General features: G+C 40.8%; 1 protein-coding gene across 3 annotated transcripts in view; it reads right to left on the reverse strand.

Moving 5' to 3' along the window:
• Positions 1–10,431: 10,431 nt before the first annotated feature.
• The window catches only part of BAZ1A (bromodomain adjacent to zinc finger domain 1A), a 65,326-nt gene continuing 52,615 nt past the window's right edge, over positions 10,432–23,142 (reverse strand). For all 3 annotated transcript variants that reach the window (XM_014249946.2, XM_005520299.3, XM_014249944.2), the window contains exons 22-27: positions 16,564–16,811; positions 16,230–16,453; positions 14,476–14,945; positions 13,287–13,429; positions 11,149–11,236; positions 10,432–10,688 (exon numbers count right to left, since the gene is read on the reverse strand). In XM_014249946.2, coding sequence (XP_014105421.2) covers positions 10,498–10,688; positions 11,149–11,236; positions 13,287–13,429; positions 14,476–14,945; positions 16,230–16,453; positions 16,564–16,811 — 1,364 coding nt within the window. In that variant the 3' untranslated portion in view covers positions 10,432–10,497. The remainder of the gene's footprint in view (positions 10,689–11,148; positions 11,237–13,286; positions 13,430–14,475; positions 14,946–16,229; positions 16,454–16,563; positions 16,812–23,142) is intronic.

The raw sequence follows: 23,142 nt of genomic DNA on the forward strand, positions 1-23,142 counted from the left end.
AAGTTCCAAAAATGAAAGGTGGAGAGTTATCAGCTCCAGAGTTGCGTCGCTGGATAGGTGCTCCAGGGATGACAACTGCAAAACTGTGCATGACTCACCCTCTGTTTTTAACACCATGGAAACTGAATAATGAACCAGAGGTGCTTGCTGCTCTCTTCATCTCACAAGGTGCATACTTGAGGTATCCAGGCACTTAAGGGCTGCTGCTGCTGCACATCACTGACTGGTACTTGGCAGCCGTCAGAGTAGAGAAGCAGCACAGGCTGAAGGAGAAGTATTTTCTGACTTTACAGAAATCTCTGAGACAAAAATGAGTTTATCAGAATTTGAGATTATTTCTTAGAGGTGAAAAACAGGTCACAGATAAACAGAAAGGGGCTTCTCATTTTCAAGGAAATGAATTTTGAACTCCTGGTGACTGCAGTGATCAGAGAAGGAACTTGTGATAGAGCGCAGTGGTGAACTTTGGACACCACAGAAATGACCAGTATCCAGCCAAAAGCAGTAATGACCAAGCAAAAGACAAAGCTGGTTCCTCACTTTGGCATCTCACAACACGCAGGAAGCATCGAGTTTCACTACCCCTATGCCACAAGACCTGCATCCCACCAGGCACCACCGAAATAGCCCAATGATTCAGAGAGCCCAGCAGCAGCAGCACGAAAAGCTTTGTGAATGATACCCTCTGTGGAGCACATGCCCCTGAGGAAGCCCTCCAAGCTTCCCTTCACCCTCTGTGGATGGAAGCAATGACTCACACTGAAGCAGGAGGCATTCTGTGTTTGGATTCAACTCCTGGATGCTCATTAGTGAGAAATTATTATAATGGACTAAGCTGCCTTATGCTTTGAAGCTCTTTGGTATCACGGTCCTTTCCTTTAGTGCATCCTATTTGCTTCTCTGCCATTTTCGCTGAACTCAGTGTTACCACTTCGGCCTCATTTCCAATGGAAACAAGACCTCTGCTTGGCCTCCTCAGGCATCCCCTCTCTCACTTGGGCTAGTCCTTGTCTCAGTGACTTTTAACTTGTTAGCTTGAGTTAAATCTGACAGAAGAATAGAGGTCCCAAAAGTAATTAAGATCCTCATTTAAGTGATTAAATTTTATAAAATAATTATTTTGTGATAGAATAAAGTGGGGCTACATGTCTACATGGCTACATGTCTGTCCAATTCAGGAACTTGTTGGTTTCTGCTAGGAGAGCTTTTATAATGTAGCCAGATTACCTTCAAGAGGACTAAGCAGAGAGAAAGGAAAAGCAGAGAAACTTACATAGATGCACACTGAAATAACAGAGAATCTTAATACCATTCCATTCAAAAAATCAACCTGTCAAGGGAGAGAAATTCATAGAAACCTGCATTTGATGAGATCTGTTGCTCAGGGCACTTCTTTTTCCACTTTGCTTGACCTTTTGCAGGGTCCTACATACCCCTGCAAAATACCAAGTTTCCCTCTAACAATTCTGTATTTTCAGTGGGAGTGCAAAGAATGTCAGACAAAGTCTAACTTCTGGTAATGTAAGAGATTATTAGAGAAAACCTGTGAAAATGCTAACACTGAGTTTTTCTCTCTCCTTACGCTGCAGATACATTCCTCAAAAAAACCCCAAAACAAACAAAAAACACCCACAAAACAAAACCCAGTAAATATATTTGACTCTTAAACTGTGGATCCTGGCACGATTTTGCTGCAAGTTAGGAAGGTTTGCAGCGCCTCTCTGTGAGTTAATTCCAGGAGCCTGAAGCGAGGGGCAGTGTGCTAGTGTGAAGCACGGATCCCCAGCAAGCCTCATAAGGGAAGCTCCAGCCCCCACCGTCCCTTTTCCAGGGGTCACTTCAGCCTCGTCCAGCCGGCTGTCCCCAGCTCGCTGCGGGGCTCGGAGCTGGCCTGCCGGCGGCAGAGGCTCGGGCGGGGTTGCGGGCGCGGCGCTGGCTGCCGAGCAGGCGCTCACGCCTGGTGGGCTCTGCCCGCGGCGGGGACGGGCGAGCCGGGCCCATTGCACCCCCTCCACCGGGACCCGCCCGTGCCAGGACATTCCTCGGGTGAGTCACGGCCCGGCTGCTGCCGCCGCCTCCAGCCCCGGGCTGGCAGCTGCTGCCCCGGGGCTGGGAGCGCTGCCTGCCTTGCCCTCCGCCCCGCCGCCTGCACGCACCGGGGATGCGCTGCGAGAGGCGGCGTGCGCGGAGCCCGGGCGGCGACGCGGCCTGAGCGCTGTGATGCTTCACTTGGGTTGAGCAGCCTCTTCTCTGCCAAGTGGGGAAGGCCCTTTTCAGTCCGTGCAGGGATGCCCGAGGAGCAGCAGCCACATGTTTTTCGGGACAGGGTGGAATTCCCCCTCTACCGCCGTGCTGGTAATTCACACGTGTCACTGAATCACAGCGCCGGGCAGCCACGGGGCTGTCAATGGACAGCGAAAGAGAGATTTAATTAAAATGTTATGTCTTGCAAAAGTCATGTTAGGGATGGTATTTAAACCATTTCCTTAAAAAAAGGAAATAAAAATTCTTCCTGTGAGAGAAACATGAAAAATAATTGCGGAACAGAACGAAAAATTCCCCTAAAGTCTAAAACACAGGGAAATTTTGCTCAGCCTAATTAATAAAAACAGAAGATAAAAACTGCCTTTACATAATTAGCACAAATTTGACTTTTACAAAGGTTTACACATTTGAAGCACTAGAAGAAATAACTGTTTATCCTGCTAGCCTTTGTAATTCCTGTATGTCCTACAAAATCTGTCTCTAATTGCTTCAGTGTCCTTCTCTGATGTACATGCATCGACAGCACTCAGCAATTTTTACACTTTCCCCATGTCTTACAAAATAAGTGATATTCCATATGCTGGAAGTCTCCAAGTTTTTCTCCTCAAGCTTAGAAAGTCAAATTCTGCTGCCTCTTATGCTAGGATTTTAGTAGACTTACTAAAGCACAGAAGCACAAGTTTTTGTTTCTTTTTAAAATCAGAGCGGAGATAAAAGAGATACTCTGTGTTGTGGCTCAACAGTTGGTTCTTTGCTCACAATATTATATTAATTGTATTACATTACATATTATATTTAGTATCTAAATTTAATAGATCTTACACAAAGAAGGATTAAAGACAACAGTAGTGTTACTGAAGTGCACATCCAGTTCTCTTAGCAGTGAGTTCATCTTGTTTGTTTCTGAAAACTTGTTGAGCCACAGAGCAGCGACTCCTCTGAGCAGATGAGCATGACAGCTGGAAAGGATAATTTCTTGAACAGCCTCAGAGCCTGGTTTGCAGGACAACTGCCAAAAGTTAGGATACAGCCAGCCATCTCAGCAGATGGCACAGTTTAAACTGGTGCACCTTCAGAAAAGGTGGCGATGGTTTCCAAAAGCTCTTTTCCTTTAGGATAGGTGCGTGCAGACCTTTGAGTTGCTGGGGCTGGCTGACACATAATGTGTATAATGACTCAATTTTGTTATGCTCTTTTTTACAGAAAAGCCCCCCTGAGACAGCCAGGGTTCCTGGCAGAACAAGGAATCCTTATTTTTATGTGCCTGGACAAGTGCAAAGCAGCACTATACACAGATTGTAGAGATTTCAGCATTAATCCCCAGTCTTCCAGGTTTGGCCTAATTCTGCTACTAACCTTCATTGCACTGTGCTTCGTTTCCTGCTGGGGTTATGTCATCACACTGGAATAAGGTCCTTGAAAAATGGACTGTTTCTAATCATGATCAGCACTTCATGACATTGTAGGTCTGATTTAAGGAGACATCTTTTAAATACAAAAAAGAATCACTAGGATCAAATACTCTTCCAGGAGACAAAGGAAGCCATGACAAAAGTGTCAAAATGGCAGAGGTTAATTCATATGACCTGTTTAGGTTGAAAGTTGTAAAGGTCAGACAAAAAGGAGGACAGACACTTGATTCTGGAGTTCTAATACTCTTAAAATTGTTCCAGACAGATCTGACTCAGTTTGCAGCATTGCATCTGAATGAAAGGAAATTCAGTTTGATGAGGGTTGAACCCAAGGGTTGGTTCTAAGAAACCTCTAAAAAGCAAAAACTATGGAAACAAAAGATGCACTGTCTAAATCTATTCAAGCATTTCAAAGCCCCCTCACAAGATAAGGTGCTTAAAAAGTTGATAGTGCCTTTTAAAACCACTAAGCTTTTCTTTTTCAGACAGCTATCCAAAAATAAAACATTAGCTAAGCCTAACATGCTAAATACATGAGTTGAGATCACTTTCTGGTGGTTGAGGATGGGCTTTAGGATGACTGAGGCCCAGGAATATTTATAACCATTGCTGGATCGTGAGGCCTGTTGGTCAGTGCAGAAGTGTCCTCTGGTGACAGCAGTGCTCACAAGCTGTGCCAGGACTGCAGAGCCCAGCATGTGACTGATGGTGGGATCTGTACAGGAATGCTCACAAAAAGCAGCTATGAAGCCTCATGCTGCCCAGAGTCAAATGCAGAACTGCCATTCAAACCCCAAACATTTTAGCAACCTGGCTCCCGTTTCTGCCATTTTGAACACAGAATTCACAGCAACTGAGCCACAGCATTGCCTTTCTCTTCAAAGTCCTTTCCTCTCCAAGCTAATTTCATCTGTAGGGTGCTGGAAGGAGAAAAATTGGAAAGCACATAGATTATAATACACATTCTTATAGGAATGTTAACCTAGGAACTAGCAATATAAATCCTAAATAAATTGTAAGATGACACTAGCAAACTGATAAAACTAAAGTTGGGCTGTATGTTATCCTAGCAAAGCAAGGTAATCCTTGTAGAGGATTCCTTCTAACCTTGTTACAGGGAAATTATGGAACAAGCATGCCATTTTCAGTCCCTCCGCATGGCATGGCTAAACCAGGCAGCACAAGCACCAGAATAACTCTAGACCATGTTGCTGTGACACAATGCTGGTGCAGCAGCTCTGTTAGTCAAATTAAGACCCTTCTTTCGTGGTTCTTTGAAATCAATCTGAGAAGACAGAAGCGAAAGCTGATCTTACATGGCCATCGGCCAGCGTTTTGGAGAGTATGCTGTCATGTAACATCCTTGTAGGAAACTTGGCCCAATCAAACATTTCTCTCATCAAAAGCAAGTGACCTGAACAGCTGGATAAACGTTGTGAGCAAGCAGGGAGGCACAGGAGGAATGCTGGAGCTTGCTGCCTTCTCCCCCCTCTGGCAAAGGCTGTGGAACGTAGGTGTGGGCTGAGCAGCTCCAGGCTGGCTGGCTGCTGCTTACCAAGAACTGTTTGCAGGCCAGTGGCCGATACAGCCCTGTCTTTGGAGACCCAGGAAACAATTTTTTTCCTTCTTTCATGTCTAAAAAAATATATTTAAAATTAATTTTGGCAATTTTTCAGGGAAGAAGCCCTACAAACACAGGAAACAGATACATTACAGTAAAGAAACAAACCTAACATTTATCTCAGTGCACTTTTTGGAAAACACATGCAGTCTGTGGCTTTCAGCCCCAAGAACATTTCAGGTGTAGCTTGTATTGATAGGTATCTTAATGTACTCCAAAATGCCTTCCATTACCGGAAGGGAGCCTACAAGAAAACTGGAGAGGGCCTTTTTGCAAGGGCATGCAGTGACAGGACAAGGGAGAATGCTTACCCATTGCCAGAGAACAGGTTTAGATTACATAAGAGGAAGAAATTCTGCACTGTGAGGTTGGTGAAACACTGGAACAGGTTGTCCAGAAAAGTTGTGGCAGTGTTACCCTGGCAGTGCTCAAGGCCAGGTTGGATGGCTTTCTGAGCATCCTGGTCTAGTGGAAGGTGTCCCTGCCTATGGCAGCCAGGTTGGAACAAGATGACTTTTTGAGGTCCCTTTTAACCCAAGCCATTCTTTAAGTTCTAAGAGTCATGAATGATGACCATTGTTCTAATAGTCAGTGACTTAGAGCAGTAAAAAATCCCAAACTTTGCCCAGGTATGTACACATACAGCCACAAATACACTAACATATTTTAGGGATGGTGCTACATCAGCATCCCTATTGGGAAACAAAGTAATCTGTTTATTTACCTAATTCTCCTGATTTTCAGCACAAGTTATTTTACCTTTTGCATCAGTCTTAATCCAGACATCATCTTCAAACCTGAGTGCCCTGAAAGCTTTCTTATTGGTGGTAATGGGAGATTCTCTGAGGGGTTTTTACACAGGCCTGATACTGGACTTATACACAATCTATCACTTTGAAGGCAAGGTTTTAATAGCACTGTCTAAGAAAGCACCAAATTAAGGGAAGTGGGTAGCTGATGAAGGACAGGAAGAATACATAATACTTGGTAGCAGGCTGAGGAATCACAGAATATCCTCTTGAAGCAAGCTAGGTAAAGCACCAGAAGCACCTTTGCAGACCTAGACTGTGTCACTGTTGTGAAGATCAAGGCAGTTTAGCAGTGCAAGGGAAAGATCTCTTGGAGTTACAGCCAAATGCTGTACAAAACACTTCCTGCAGTCATCTGGACACTCACTGGCACTTTCTTTAGAGTGAAAAGGCTTTTGCAGGGTAGAAATAATCCTTGCTAGCCTCAAGAAGCACTATCTGGAATTGCTGTGATAAGTTACAACAGTGATCACCAAAAGATAATGTGACCAGTGTTAGATATTTATTGAATACAAACAGATAAAACTTGGAAGGGACAAGATTGCTGCAGGGTAAGGATTAATTCAGTGGTTCCATCAATGATTCATAAACCACAAGTGTAATCTCCTAAATCCTAAAGTACTAGATTACCAGTGCTTTAGAAGCATGGTGTTGGGTAGGACTCCAGTGTGGTCTGCTGTCCCTAGAGACCTGCTCCCTGCACATGTCCATGGAAGGCTCTTCACTTCTGGACTGTGACAGATGCAGGGATGGCTGGCTGTGGGGCAGCTGGTGACTGCCGTGAGTGGAGTGGGGCTGTTCAGGGTCTGCCTCCCTATAACTATATTATACATTCAGGCTATTTTTCAGCTGCTACATACTGTTTCTAATGCCCATATTCACTAAGATTATGCTAAGATCATCTTTCTTTATTGTTAATACTAACATTTAACTGCTCTCTCATAAGTGCTTGAAATCTCACCCCTCCACAAGAGCCATCCAGCAGTGGGTGCTGGGGTACCGGCCCCAGCTCAAACCCCTCACAAAGAAGACTGCTAGCTCACGTCTGTCATGTGGACTGCCAGACCGAAGCAACACAAGCTTTCCAGCATTGTTACAGACTTCCAGAAATCAGACTTCCAGCAGGAGAATGTGACACTGGATATGCCAGTTCAGGTGATCATCTGTCTCCTAATACAGGTGAAGGGACTTGATACAGCAAGTCCTAGCTACACTGGTGTTGACACCTAAACGTGAACAGCTAGTATCAGCTAGACTGCAACCACCACAGGAGGACACAGCCAGCATTTGAAGTGGCCTTCTCCTTGTGACCTCATCTTCCTTGGGCAGGAAGGGCTACTACTAGCACCAGCAGTCATTGCAGGGATTGGTTTTCTTTATCTTTGGTAGTCTGTGGTGGCCAGGAGGCGAGCAAGTTGTCTTTGAGGAAATGCTGGTGTTTCCTGGACAAGAGAATCCTCTTGGCTGGGAGCCCAAAGGGACTGGTCCCATGGTTATTAAAAACTTATGTACAAAAAAAATCAGAAAAAATTGCCTGGGGTAGTTACTCAGCTCTGACATGAATGAAAGAGGCAGAATTTGCACAGCAGTAAAACCAGCTGGTATTGCAGTATCTGGATACATGCCAGGGCTAAGATCTATGTGAGCTACCAAGAAGGGCAAGACTTTCACTGTTGCATTTTGTTAAAATGCTTAGAGGACAGATGCTATACTTGAAGCTCAAGGAAGCCTACTACCTGTTTTCTGTAAGAGTCTGGTACAGCCTCATTAGTTTGAATCCAAGAGAAAGCTGTTCACCCTATCCATTTTGACACCTTTGTGACAAACTTTTGGTTGGAGCCCCTGACAGATACTGTACAGACCTTACCCTGATGGTAACATCAGGTGGGATGACTAATCATGGTAACACACATATATGTTAGGGAGGAAAGATGGATGAAGAGCATCAATATTTCAGCCCCTAAGACAAGGAGGGAGATAGAAGTTAACTACCCTTTCTCCAAAGGCCATAAAAAAGATATCCTGACATAGCTGAGAAAAAACATCACAGAAGTTTGAAAAAGCGTTGAAGAAAGTACCAGATCAGACAGTCTGCTCTGAGGAACTTGGTTCATGCCCCGTGAGCACCACTAAAGCCAAGGACAGTCAGATCTGAACTGCACATATGGCAGACAGGACTATTTTAAGCACAGCTGTTCAAAGCAGAATACTACTTCCTGTATTTCACCTTCAGTGTATGTAAGTGAGGCCTCAGGCTTGCAGACTTAAAGGGAAATTTGTAACTTCAATCAGTACAAGCATATAAACATCACTGTCATAAGCAGAGATTTGGGTTGGATTGCTCCCACTTGCTCTATCCAAACCGAGTTGCTGAGGGGATGCAACTGAAGGCAGTAACTTTGGAAAAAGTGACAGGAATGAACAGCTGGGAGTAGGTTTGGGACAAAAGTATTTAAATTGCATCTGCCACAGATAGACTTATTCAGCTCACTGTGCCCCTCCTCAAAATGTGTTCACTTTCCAGTCAATGAGGGTTATTCATGTGAACAAGAATGAACACAACTGTTTGTGCAAACTGCTAGTCAGGACTTTCACAGCCTCTCAGGACTGGACAGATGCAGGGGTATCAAGTACAACTTACATTCTGCAACCAAGTCTTATGCTGCTCATATTCCTTGCAGAATTTAGCATTCTTTACTCGGAGCATTTCTTTTGTGGGAACAAAAAATGTCTCTTTAATCTGGATAAGAGATGTCAGTTCTGAACAGGAAAGCCTCCACAGAAACTCCAAAGTATTAGCAGACATTTTTGAACAACATCCCTCCCCTTTCTCATTCTAATAATTTTTTAAAATTATTTTAAAAAACCTCCAACCCACAGCTGCAACACTTTGAACTGATCGGTCTTCTATGCACTGCCACCCATTCCCTAAACTCAAGAGAATGCCCTTTCTTGCAACCTCTAAGGCAAGGTAAGCACTACAGCAGCCAAAGAAAGCCCACAACTACATAGCAAGTAATTGTTAGGAGCATATTCAGGTTTTAACCCTTTAACACAAGCTGCATAAATACAGGGGGGAAAGATGCTGCAGCAGCAAGCCTCAGGTTTCAGTTTTTCCTACCGTTCTTGCCTATCCTCCAAACTTCCGCTCCATACTTTTTTCTTGGAGTGTGGCATATCTACAAGAGGGCAGGCAGGACTGATTTAAACATATTAACTCAAACTGAGCTTAATAAATTTAAATTAATAAATATTGAAAGTAAAACTATCAGGCATAGTAAGAATAGTTTAAAGAAGCTACTGGCCAACTGAACAAATCTGTAAGGCTTTACACTGTTAGAGATCCAAATTAAAGATACATACTTGCACTACTTACGTTACTCCATACATACGGATGGACACTTGCATCCCTCAGAGATCAGCTATGACAGTGGCTGCAGCTGCCCAGAGTGCTGGCTGGGGTACTCATACTGGAACCAGATTCTCCTGTGCTGCCTCCAGCAAACTGCCTTCATAAGTTAATGGGAAGGTGGTGTAGCAGTACAACTCAAGAGGAAGCCCAAGCTCAACATACTTTGAAAAAATGTGTCATTTTATTTGTACACTTCCAAAGTTGAATGTAGAAATTTAAAAGTACAGTCCTGCAAATTTACTCATTGCTAGAAGAACTGCCAGGGACACGAGAAAAGTATTTATTGATTGATCATCAAGTCAGAGGGGAATAAACAAACAAACAAACAAAACCCCACCCCCCAAAATTTAAAAAGTTATGGGACTTTTTTTTTGCCCCAAGTACAAATTTTATAAATACAAAACAAATTCACAAATTACTTTGAATGCTAAATAAATATCTACTTAATAAACTCAGACCGAATACCTCCAGCCAGCACTGGTACAGTACTTGAAAAGATATGCAGTTGTACTCATTAGTGTTGAGAAGATATGCTCAAACAAGTTTTAACAACACGCACAGTTCCTTCAACTGTGCTACAGCAGAAGATTTTCTCTGAGTTGATAAAGCCCTCAATACCACAGCTCCTACAAAATCTAGAGGATGAAACAAGGTTATTTTGTGCAGGAAGAAACAAAGTACTTCTGGAAGATATCTGGACACATGAATGTATTAAAAATGTACAAAACCTCTGTAAACCAGTACTGTATCCAGTACATCTATCAAAATTATTAGACACTGAATAAAACTGTAGCAAAGGTAATCTTTCCTACATTCTCCTGAGTGCTTAATATTATATTGAGAATATAGTGCAGGCCACACTTCAAGGTGGTTAAACAATTGTTATTGCTTTAAATAGACATGACGACTGCGTAATTTAACGATCCATTTTAATGAATGTAATAAATTCCCTCAAAAAAATCCTTTGGAAGGCAGAGGTTAGATTCGTGACTTCTTCACCGCAGGAGCGGTGTGGTCCACATTACCAGATGTGATCGGAAGTCCAAGCTTTTGAGCCTGAATGTGGAAGAAAGCTTGAAGTCTAGTTCCAGCTTTTGCTTCACTTGTGTTACGAGGGTTGTATTCAAAGCAGTTCGAAAACATCAGCTCAATATCTTCAATGAATTCAGCTAGTGAATAAAATAAATTAATTACAGAGCTGCAACACAAAAATGTCTTTACATGTATCAAGCTTCTTTCACTGTATCAGTGCTGTTCCATGTAAACATTCTTAAGTTTCTCTGATTATCAATACAGGAAATAAAAATCAGACAGAAACAACAGTACCTTTTCTAATATTCCATCAGTGTCACCTATTGATATTAAAGGCTTGAAAAATTACCGGAAGTTTCATAGCTGCCCATTTTTTATCTATCTATCATGTATGTTAGTAGTAAAGGAACTATATTCAACAGATTTTATTTAAAAAATATTAGTAACTGCTCTTTTAAAAAACCCAAAACACGCCACAAACCCCCAAAGCAAACACAATTTCAGTTTTCTAATCATCTGACACAGTTCTATTTTAGGACAAGTATTTAAAGTGAGAGAACATGGTACAATATACCCCTTCTAATAAATAATACTTACATGCTAACTTATATTCACATTTATTCACTTTTTCACGAATTATATTTAAGGCAATAGGTTTTTTGATGATATCATAGTAGTCTGGTACCTAAAACAAAATCCAGACAAAAAGATAGATGGACAAATGGCTTTAAATGGAAGCTTAAATTCTGCCTATGTAAAACATAAAGCAAATCATGTATCAGAAAGGATTTGTTTTGCTTTGAAATAACAGGAGTCCTACACAATTACCTTCACTGCCTGAACTGATTACTAGTTTTCAGGCACTGCTTTTCTGTTTTTTGTATCATTCAGTTAGCAGATTACAACAAACATTTGCCAACAATTTAATGAATAAATCTACAACTGTAAGAAAAGTGCATGACCAGATAAGCATTATCCGTTCCAGCTATTCCCATCTGTCAAGTACAAAAATTATTTCCAATATTATACATTTTTTATTTTTCCTGTAATATATTACAATGTTAAAAGCTCTTTAATCATGAGTAATAACCGTTTTGACTTCACCATTCTTCATTCAGAATTCTGAGATTCCATTTAATTGTAAATGAAATCTTGAAGAGCAGCAAGCAGAAGACTGAATGCAAGTACCAGAGAGCAACCACCACTCCAGAACAACTATGGGATCAAGAATCAAGGAAGGAAAAGGACTGCCTAACCTTTAAGTGTAGTGATCATTTGGATCCAATTTTGAATTCCAGTAAGCACCAAGTCTAGGGTGACTGTCTCACAAAATGGGGTGGGGGAAGTGAAAAGAAAAGGAATATGATGCAAACATGACTTCCCCCTCTCCAAGGAAAAATACCCACATGCACCATCATGTATGTTTTAAAACAAAGTTTTTAGTTATGGCCTGTAATTTTACTCTAGATCAAGTGCAACCTGCAAATGAACCTAAAGGAACAATTAGTAGAGAAACAGAATTAAATTGATATATTTTTCATTCCTTTCCCTTTAGGGGTGCTGTTTATGGAATTACTAAAATGAAAAGTAATTTTCTCTTTCTGGCTTGCTGTGCACAGACCATTCAATGTATTCTTTATACCGTCTTAAAGGAAGCTATAAGATTAAACCAAAGTATCTATTGTGATGAAGAAAATTTGGGTGAGGTATGGACTTTTCCTTCCAACTACATGGAGACTATCCCTTAGTGATTGATTCCGGCAAACCAGAATGCACTGAATTTTGGCAGTTTAGCTTCAGCATCAAAATTAAGTTGAATTCTCCATCCTTCCTTGCATTCACCAGATTCTTGCCCTTCCCAACATAATTCCAATGCTTTAGTAGGCAGTCACTGATCTCCATTTCATTCAAAATTCCTCTCCTCCTCCTCCTCTATGCTTACTTCGTTCATTCATGTTTGTACATCATTCTCCTTGTCCAGGTAAGATTAATCCTTCCAACTATTTGTGACTCTGAATTCAGAGTTTCAAGTCTTCATTAAACAGCTATCACTGCTAATTTTAGCAGAACTTTTAGAATGCCAAACTCCAGATCCCCAAGAATGTCTGTGCAGAGCTGCCCCAGACAGCTTAGAAAGGACAGGCACTTTGGCAGGGTCAGATAGTTCCAGCAGTGCCTTACAAGCCAGTGCAGTCTGCAGAAAGCAGCTTTGGGAAGTTTTATTGTACTAAAAACATCTGGAGCAGCACTTACTTTGGGTGCTCACATTATCATCCAGTATTTTGAAGTTTAAACAAGAGGGAATTAAAAATGAAGCTACAGAATCACTTTTTATTGCATTATACTTAAGATCAGCGTGAAGTTGTTTCTATTTCATTATTTATCACAGGTCTGTCCTCAGAATGTCTTTGCATAAATTAAAGATTAATTCAACTGATTAATTAATAACCACTACCTTTAGCAGTCCTGTGCTCTACTTATTTGGTTGGGTGTTTTCAAACCAAAGCATTTCACATTTTAAAATGCCCGATGAAAAGCATGCTTAAAACTTTGTGAATAGCACATCAATTCTAAAAGTAATTTCTGGCACCAAAGATCTGAGCTGAAATGTGAGAGTTCTGAATCTCATTGCTTGGCTCTATCCCCGTTTGGACCATGCTGTAAATTCCCAAGGTTTACCAGCAGCAAGCAGGACTCTCAGCCATTACTGTTCCCTCTACAGTTCTGTCAGTTACCTGGATTTTGGAAACCAGTTTCATGAAAGGCCAGCTGTCATCATGTCGCACCAGTTCCACTATGAGTTGTTCAAAAGCTGAGAGTTCATGGACTCCGCCTTGACGACCTGAACTTCTCCTGTTCAATATCGGAGGAGATGATTCTGGGGAAAAAAGAAACAACCCAACACCACACAAGACAAAATTTAATGCCTAACAAGTAAAATTAAAAGAAAAAAAAAAAGTTGAAACACCATTATTTTGGGGTACTAAAACTGTACTTTAAAAGCACAAGGCATGTAGTTTTGCCAAAAGTATTAAATATACTCCAGTCTTGTGATTTACTACTAAAATGTCTCTTGTCATACAAAATGCTAAGTACCAGGACTTAGCTGGGCACCTCCTCCATTCCATTAATTTTGGACATTATTTTTTTCACTGATTTCTATCTTAAAACAATTTGTTAAACACTTGAAGAAAAGCCCTATTAGAGAAAAAACAGAATAAGCTGCCTGCTCCTAACTTTACTTTCACAAAACCTCTATTCAGAGTGGTTTTATCTGCTTTCAAGGGTAGTCAGCAGGGTGGTTAAAGGAAAAGCTCAGAAATTCTGAATAGTGACAGACAGACACAGTGCAGAATACAAGACTGCCACACTGGAGTGCAAGCTCTTTTACACTCTTCAGTCTCACACTGGGTCCTTTTTATTTTTAAAAGGTTATTGTATCTTTCCAAGTATTTCCTTACCATCAAAGTATTACCTCAACAAGCAAGGACACTGTTAGCCCTATACCAGACAGACAACATTTTTCTTCTAGCAGCAGTTTCTGTTTGTGTGTGTATATTCCCATTTTTGCTACCTTGCCTCTATCTGCGTTCTTCACTGTTTAATTCTTTAATAAAATAAAATCATAAAAGCTACAAGTAAACATTTTCATTTGCATGGATTAAGACACTGTCAAAATTTCTATCCACTTATTATTACAGAGCATATTGTGTGCAAATACGAAATTTCAAGTATGGATACAATAAATCTCAGATGGCTGAAAATTTTAAGATTCACTTATCCCACTGGAAAACAAAGAAAGTGTCTAATTGGAAGTGGCAAAACTGCCTTCAACCACTACTTCCAGTCTCCATGCTCTACCACACAAATATTTTAGCGAGGAACAGAATGTGGATTTTGCTGTGATGAACACATTTCTCTAACCTGTAGATTGTCGTTTTCTGCCTCTTCTCTTGGGCTCGGCAACAGGAAGAGAGAGCTTTGAAGCAGAAACTGGAAATTTCCTAAGCCGTTCACTGGGATCTGCAGTATCAACAATTCGAAATCCAAGAGAGTTGGAAGGGCTGTTTTCCAGTGTGCTATCAGCACTCTTTCTTCCTCTTCGTCTTCTCCGAGGACCAAGTAACTCCACAAAAACATCTGCTTGTAATGAACTTTGGCTCTGACGAGTGGTCCGACTATTAAGTCTTAAAGTAGGCTTTGTCACTGCTGAAGAGGCTGATTTTATGTTTCTTAAACCCCTTCTGGTAATTTTTGACGAAGATTCAACTTGCTGGCTCCGAGAAGCATATCTTGCCTGACGCTGGCTGTTCTGACTTGAGAATGGATTGTTGAGTTTGGCTGCTCTCATTTTTAATGGAAACTTGACCTGGGATCTTCCTTGCTTTGATGGGCTACAAAGTGAACAGTCATATTTATTTATTCCAAAATGCCATTCATCTCTTCCCTCAGTTTTCCAATTCAGCATTTAAAAAACCCAGCCATTCAAGGTTGAGCTGGTAAGCAGCTGACTTGCAACCTGATGCAGTCAGTCACCCGTAATTACTGTTATCTTAAATACTGCTCTGGGGTCTCCATAAAATGTTACATGGAGTACATACCTTAAAGAAATGCTCAGGATTCTGATCACCTTTGCAGCTTATGCAATAGGAATACATCAAATGAAGCATCAGTTATCAATTTCTTTAAATCACTTATTTCTCACAGCAAGTGTTAACTACTAGGATTTCTGAACATTATTATCAGCCACATAAATAAAAGACACTTGTAAAATGCTACATATAAGAGTTACGCTCTGCTCAGGGTTTATAACTAATACTCAATACTCCCCTTCCTTTACAGGGGAGAGAGAAGATCCTAGAGATAAATTTATTTCCCGAGGACATGCACATTCCCTCCAACTACTGAATCTTGACTGTCAGAGCTGCAAATAACCTTGCTTTAGACAATTCAAAAGACTACCAAAAAGAGAAGATAAATACTCTGAGATCAGAAGTTTCCTTCTATTTTTATGCTGCTGGCATGTGTATCAAATCCAATTTTTACTGAAATTATCACTTTGTATTATTTAGTTGATTGTGTAATGTTTTTTGGTTGGTTGTTTTCCAAGGTGGTTTTCTTGGGTTGTTTGTTTGTTTGGGTTTTGTTTGTTTTGGTGTTGTTATGGTTTTGGGGGGCTTTTTCAGGGGATAAGGGTGGTTTGGTTTGTTTGTTGGCCTTTTTGAAACAGCTACTGCATTAGTAGCATCAAGCCTTCCCAATGTCATGTGGCCTCCAATGGACTGTCTTCCCTAACGTTCTAATAACTTACTGTATGCATCTAGTCCTTCAAAATTCAAACCTGGACAAAAACAACTCCAGGTTTTCTCCAGAAAACCTTTACTGCTTGAAACTCTCTCCACTTTACATTCAAACTGTAGATGTACAGAACTGCAGCTCTGATGGCCTTCTCTCACCCATACATCCAAAGCTGGAACTTTTATCCTGAAAAGTAAGCCCAAGTCCAGTGGCCCCAGCTTTTTTAAGTATTAAATCTTTTGGTAAAAGACAAATTCGTAACAAGCTGCCATTTTTCTAAAAAATAAATACCTTTTTCAAACTAGGGTTTCAAGATACATGCTTATGTGAACAATTACTCCACATAATGATCAAGGTGATATTTCAACAGGTCAATTTACCTGATCTCTTCCTCCTCTTGAGATTCATCCTCCTCATCTTGCTCTTCTTCATAATGCTCCTCCTCACTTTGTCCCATCTCATCATAGTTTGCCTCTTCTTCCCCTTCTAGTTGTTCAGCAGTCTCTTCATCACTTTCCACAGAGGGTCTCTGTCTGGAGGAGAGGCGTCTAGAGCGCTGTTTTGGTCGGCACTCTGGGCAAAACCAATCTCCTTCAGGAATGACCTAGAAACAGAAGGGGAGATGAAGAGAAAAAGCATTAGCAACATGCAATTACGTTATAAGAACTATTCAAGTTCTGTGTGTAAAGGAAGCACTTCTTTCTCCTAAGATACCTTCAGCTTGGGCCTGATGCAGTACGTATGATATCCTCGGTCGCAGCCATCACACAGCACCATGCTTTCTGCATCGCCCTTCTTCCGACACACTTTGCAGCGAGCATTGAGGATGGACTTGGACCAGATGACACTTCGATCCAATGTAGACAGATGTAGGAAGACTTGGGATAAGCTGGTAGAAGAAAGAAGTGACTCTCTCCAGCGATCCAGAACTGTTTTATAGGACCGTCCACCATCACTGGCATCTTCCATTGAAGAAGGGGATTTAAAAAAATAAGAAAAATGACAAACCCCCACAGAATTATCAAACTTCTTTTTCAAAGATCCAGGTTTTTCTAGAATATGAGGTAATACTATGACTGTCAAACAGACAGCAAGTAGCAAACTGGGATAATAATTCAACCTTTGTCTTATCTCTTCAATACTAGAGTATTTTCTCCATAGTTTCAAAGATGCTGGAGCTTTAGGATTTTACTCTTCAATACCTATTCAACTTAGAACTTGCACATACATAGGTCATTAATAAGACAGTAAACTCAGATATCAACCTGGAAACCTAATTTGATTCAATTTATAAAGTATGAAACGTTACTTAAGATTATGAAAAAATGATCACGCATTCAATTTACCTTCCTTTGTATTTACATTTGGAAATCTCAAAATGTTTAAAGAAAGTACCTGAAACTTCACTGGCAAAGAACAGCTTGAAGGCACTTATCACCCACACTTGCTCCAGTAGAGTTTACCAGAGAACGTTTCTGTCCATGCCCCCCTGCCTTTGCTCCTGCCATGCACTCTGCCTTCACAAGCACCTGCACCTCTGTGGGGCTGACCAGGTTGGGTGAGATTGGGATGAAATGTAGCTGCTTCCTTAATACCTTTTAAGCAATGTAGCACACAGGAGGGACCTGTGGTGCACATCAAGTGTCAAACCAAGTAACACACGAGTTCCTAATTAAGTCAAAAATAAATGGGGGAGGGAACAAGGGTGAGAAATTAGACGGTATTTTCAAATAGTTTTGGTTTGCAATCCAGGCCACACAAACACACACACTGGATAGCGAGGGGAACAGTACCGAATAGGAATGGGCAGCTGGGAACTAGAGAACCAGATAGGCTGTTTGAGAACCTGAGAGAAAAGAGAAGGTATAAATGACATCGTGCACTGCTGTTGCTGAGCAGAGAGCTAATATCTTTATTGAAGCTGAAAGTTATTTCTTGCATTTTAAAGTAAGAGGGTTTGAGGACAGGAAGAGACAATACAACAGTACTTTTGATTATGGAAATGTCTGAAGACTTCTCTTCAAAAGTGATAGTCCAGCTACTACTGGATCTCAGTTGATTAATGATGCACTCAAGTACATAATGCCACCTTGCCTGCTGCACTACTGACAGTGGGCACACAAATGGCCTGTGATGCACCTGTCTGCCAAATGATTTATTGTCAGGAACAGGAAGAGAAAATATCTAGTAACAAATAAAATGAAAGAACAAAAATGAGACTAATTGCTCTCCTGGCAAGGCCCTTCTGCCTCATCAACTGGCTGCCAGGATTTGTCTAATCTTGCATACATTTGCATTAGCAGCAAGCAGCACAAGAGAAGCGATGGGAGAAGGCAGACGATAAACAGGCAACACAGCTTCATAAATAAAATACAGCCACTCCTGGACTGCAAACCTGTATTTCCTAACATTTCCTATTACTTGGTCCTTAGGCTTCCTATGTTAAATTCAGTCTTCTGAAGACAGTGGACAAGATCCTTTTCACAGCACTGCAGTATATCTCCATGTTTGTTTGTTTGGTTTTAATTCAGTAAGAAAATTAAAATAACTTAAATCAGATTTGTATTGTAACTCTTACTCTTAAAGACACTTTATCTCAAGCATATATATAGCCTGGCAAGTATTTATTTGGCTAACAATGACAGCTTCACCATTATTACTTTAATTTGGATGTTATTTTCAGCCTGGATTGGCTCACCAATATAGTTCATCACACAACATGACAAATATATTGCAACTGCGAATTTGCAGAGCAAGTAGAGATGAAAATTACTGACCACAACCTGCTTCAGCACGTCTGGCTGCTGAAACAAACACGCTAAACAACACCCGACTGTTTTAGATTCCAACTGGTAAAATAAAAATAACACTTTTTTCTCCCATCTATCATCTTTCTCCTTTATATTGTTAACTTGGAGGGAGAAATGGCCTCTTCCTTTGTGTCTGAGCAGCTCTACACTGCACAGTGGGATACCCTTCTCTCAGCTAAGTCCTCCAAGCCTTGCTACAATGCAAATGAAGTGATTTGACAGATCTATGCACTCATCTATCAATAGCTAATTGAGTTCAGGGAAGGGTTTTCCATTTTAGTGTTTCTAGAAAGGATATGCAGTTGCACAATGCTGTGAAGTTTCAGAAAAAAATGGGGACATTAAAAGAAAGGGGGAAAAAAACCCCAGGATTATGTTAACAGGCAGATTTTGGTCCCAAAGTGATAAAAAATACAGTTCTTTATTTCTGGCTGCAGAAACTTTTTTTTTTAGTCTTAAATATTTGAGCTGTATTTGTTTCAGGTTTAAACCTTTGTCTTCAATACCTTCAATGTAAGGAACTGGATACAAAATTAATTATGTAAAAAACAAGAAAAAAATAAAATCTGATAAAATATTCAATGCTTTCTAATTCTTAGCAATACAAGTAACATTTAAAATTTACCATCTCTCTGACTAGTCTTGTCTTTCACTCTCTTCCTCCTTTTATACCCCCAGTGGTGCCTTTCATCTTCTGCATTACCTAACATTAAATTCATAGAGTTATTTCAAATACCTTTTTGAAGCATGGCAGATTATTTTTTAATTATTTTTTATATTCCATACTTGTGTAGTCTAAAAACATGACTTGAGCAGTGGTTCACATGACTTGAGAGTATGTTCACAGAGTGAAGGGTAAGGGAGTACTGTGCATGGAGGAATTGCACATGCCACTGTTTACTTTGACTCCCACTACAAAAAGAAAGCTTGAACTAAAAGGTCTGAATTCCTACCCGGCCTTACCTTTCTGTCCATCTCTGGTGCAAATGGCCACAGGAGCAGATACTAACCACAGGTTGCTCAGCAAACAATTTGTCTGGTCTGTGACAACAAACCTCCTCACAGCTCAGAAAATGTAGCCAGGTTATGGGCACAGGTCTCAAGGACCAAGAGAATTAGTTCATCTGTCCACTTGAAACAATGTTATTTTGGACATTTTTGTGCAGTAGTGATCTCCAGTATTAAAATTATTAAATTAACCTCCCAGGAAGGAAGAGCCATGGTGAACCTCATCTGCAGCAATTACAAGGCACCTTCTTTGACTGTCTTCTCTGAAGAGTAAACAAAAATTCTGTATCATAAACAGCCCATTTCCACCTTTGCTGCCTCTGCTCATGAAACTCTGCAGGGAAGTAATGAAAGCATAAGAACAAAGTATGTGTATATACTAATCATATCCCGGGATACTGCTGGAAGATGTCTGATGCTGTTATGAGGACAACTATAAATAGGAAACACCTTTGGGACTACAGGAAACAACAACAAAATTTAAAAAGAAAGGAATGGAATAAAGACAAGCAAAAAGGAGAAAAAAGTTGGTTTGGATTTTTGTTTTGGCATGCAAGAAGTGCATGGCACAAGTTACAAAGTAGGCAGATGGTTCCCACCATCAGTCTCAAAGGTGCTCCCATGAATTAGAACCCAACCTTTTGCATGGAAATCTGAAGGATGCTTAAATGACTGAAGTCTTGAACTAGAGCAGAAGGCAGACTTTTTTTGTGGATGCCTCACTGAACTCCAGGGCAACCAAATCACTTCATCATTTTATACCTCAACTTTCATATTTCTGTAAAAGGAATGACGAGAGCTATTACTGCACTGGAAAATATTTTGAAATGTAAGGAAAAGTAAATTTATATCAAAAAAGAAGCAAAATTCATAACAAAAACTGCTTCTATTTCTTCCTTTTCAAATAATTTTTCTTCTGAGAAGCAGCACTTCAGAGTTTCCTTCAAACAACTATTTAATAAAGAAAAAGGCTTTTTTACATCTTAACTCTGAAATTTTTGCAGGAAAACAATGTACTGCAACTGCACCCCCTCCTTTCCATGAGTCTCCTGTAATATTACCTTGGACTGCACTGAAGGAAGAAAAACCAAATTTTCATAGTAGTATTTAATGAAAGGATTGCAAAAAGTTCATAATTAAGAAATACATGCAATTTAAATCATGTTACATTTAATCAGACAACAGAAGATTAGTGGGCATCTAGCAGCTCTGTAAAGCTGAAGGGGCCCTTTCTGGGGTTTCCAGATCTCCTTTCACATCACTATCTTCTCTGTCAGTCTTTTCTTGCTCTTCCACTTGAACATTTGGTATGCACCTCAACTCTAAACCTATCAGAATCACCAGCAAGGCTCTTGGCAGCCTGATAGAGCCTCAAACAAAAACGGAGCTGAGAGGAGCAGCTGGTCCTTTTACTGCTGTGCTGGGTCCCTTTGTCTGCTCTGCACCCTGGAGGCCACCAGCATAAACCTGCCAGTGACTGCAGGGAATTTCAGCGTGCTGGCTTTAGGACTAGTAGCCACAAATGAAAACTAAAAATTGTTAAGTACAGCTCCATTGCCTAACAGGAACAGAGCAGAGGAAAAGGACGGATAGAGGAAGCAAAGAAACTTTGCAGCGAAAGCAAGAACTGAAATAATGACAAGGACAGAGCATTTTCAGTGTGGCTTAAAGCAGAAATGCAGGGGCACTCTTTTTACCACAAGCGCTCCCCTGTACTGCTACCAAAACAGAACTCCTAGCACTTGCTTCACTTCCAATATTTTACTTCAGTGGTAATTCAATCAGCCAAAATAGTTGGAATTATCAGATTTAACATGAGAAACAGTTATGCAAGGCATTTTGTCTAGGCGGGGTTCCCTTACATTACTAGAACAACTATTAAAAAACACCCCTCCTGTTAGAAAAAAAAAATGAGCGCAGAGACATAGTAATCTATGTAAGAACAGTCAAACAAAAAACCCCTCAAACTAAACCTCAGTGGTTACAAACTTAGAGCTAATTTCTATCATCAGAATACCACTGGTCACACTCCAGAGGGGTCAGAGAAAAAATGCATCACAGTTTTGAGCACACAGCAGTCCTGAAGAACAAGTGTCTACTTTTCATGAAAAGGTTTAGTAGCACTACAAATACCTCCTTGTCAAGCTAAGTAGAGAACTTTTCTATGTCTGTAATACATATGCAATCTTGCCTTCATTCAGATTCCCCTCCTGCTAAAAGTGGCCCATTACGTAACTGAAAACATGAGACATTTGGCACCAAAAAGCAAGAGGGAACCTGACACTGTCGCTTAATGGTTAGGGCAGTAAGCCAGAGCAGAGGACACCTGGGATCCTTCCTGCTCCTCAGTGATGCAGGTTATTCTATACATTACTGTAATTGCAGAGCAGTAGCATTTTTCACAGCAGAAGAGATGCACGGGCACATTACAGTAAACAAATATCAGAGATTTAAGACATGCAAAACACAGCATTTGTTTTCCTTATATGCTCCCTTTGTCACTCAGTATAAAACACCTAAGAGAACAGGATTTCCAAGTTAAGAAAAAAACAATCCACCATCATTCCAAAGGAAAGGTAAAAACATGAACCAACAGAAGATGATGGCAGAGTTGAAACCACCAAAAAGGAGACAGAGGACTGCTAAATAACTTTCTCTCCAACACCTCTGGGGCCTTTTTCTTCGTTTAGTCTTCTTCCTCTTACTCAGGATGCACAATCTGTGGCCATAGCCTGCTAATAACTATGTTTTTCCCCTTAGGGGAATAGTAAACTTACAACTGTCAGCAAGGGACTGTCAGCAAAATATTCTCAGACTCCGCATGGAAATAAGAGGCATATAATGCACAATGTATCTACAACTTGTAAAAGTATATGGAAAAGTATATGAAAAGTATGACAAATGCTAGAGGTACTGTCAATTAACTGCTGCACAGGTTGCAATCTAGTCATATAGCAGGAAATAAGCTGTATCATGCCTGGCTTGGAAAGTGCAGACATATTTGAGTTGACCGAACACCCAGCCAAGTAAAGCTTTTTTAAACAGCTGCGGTTTCAACTATTCCTGTGCTCTCCCCTTTCATCTCAATCATTTGCTGCACTTCCATCTTCTAGAGGTCATCACACAGATATCAAAAGCTTGTGGAAGGGAACCCATGCCCACATGTCAGTCTCTGGCACAAATCTAGCTCAGACCCATCTTCAGTGTTAACTGATACCCACACAGCAGGCTCCATGCAGGAGCAGCCAAGATGCAGAAACAACTTCAGATCAACTGCACCACAGGGCATTAATATCTTGTGTTAACACACCAAAACATGCATTTTCATTTTCAGCTACTACAGCAGAGTCTTCCAGAGCAGAAGAATTTTACACACAGTGATTATCAGAGGAGAGTATCAGTCTACCAGGGTGTGTAGCAGCTGCTGCTCTGGAGGACCCTGGAATGCACTGCAGTGGCAAACCAGAGATGAGAT

Source organism: Pseudopodoces humilis, chromosome 7, assembly GCF_049639895.1.
Source record: "Pseudopodoces humilis isolate 2021_Gansu_Grassland_sample_001 chromosome 7, ASM4963989v1, whole genome shotgun sequence".
NCBI classification, from domain to species: Eukaryota; Metazoa; Chordata; class Aves; order Passeriformes; family Paridae; genus Pseudopodoces; species Pseudopodoces humilis.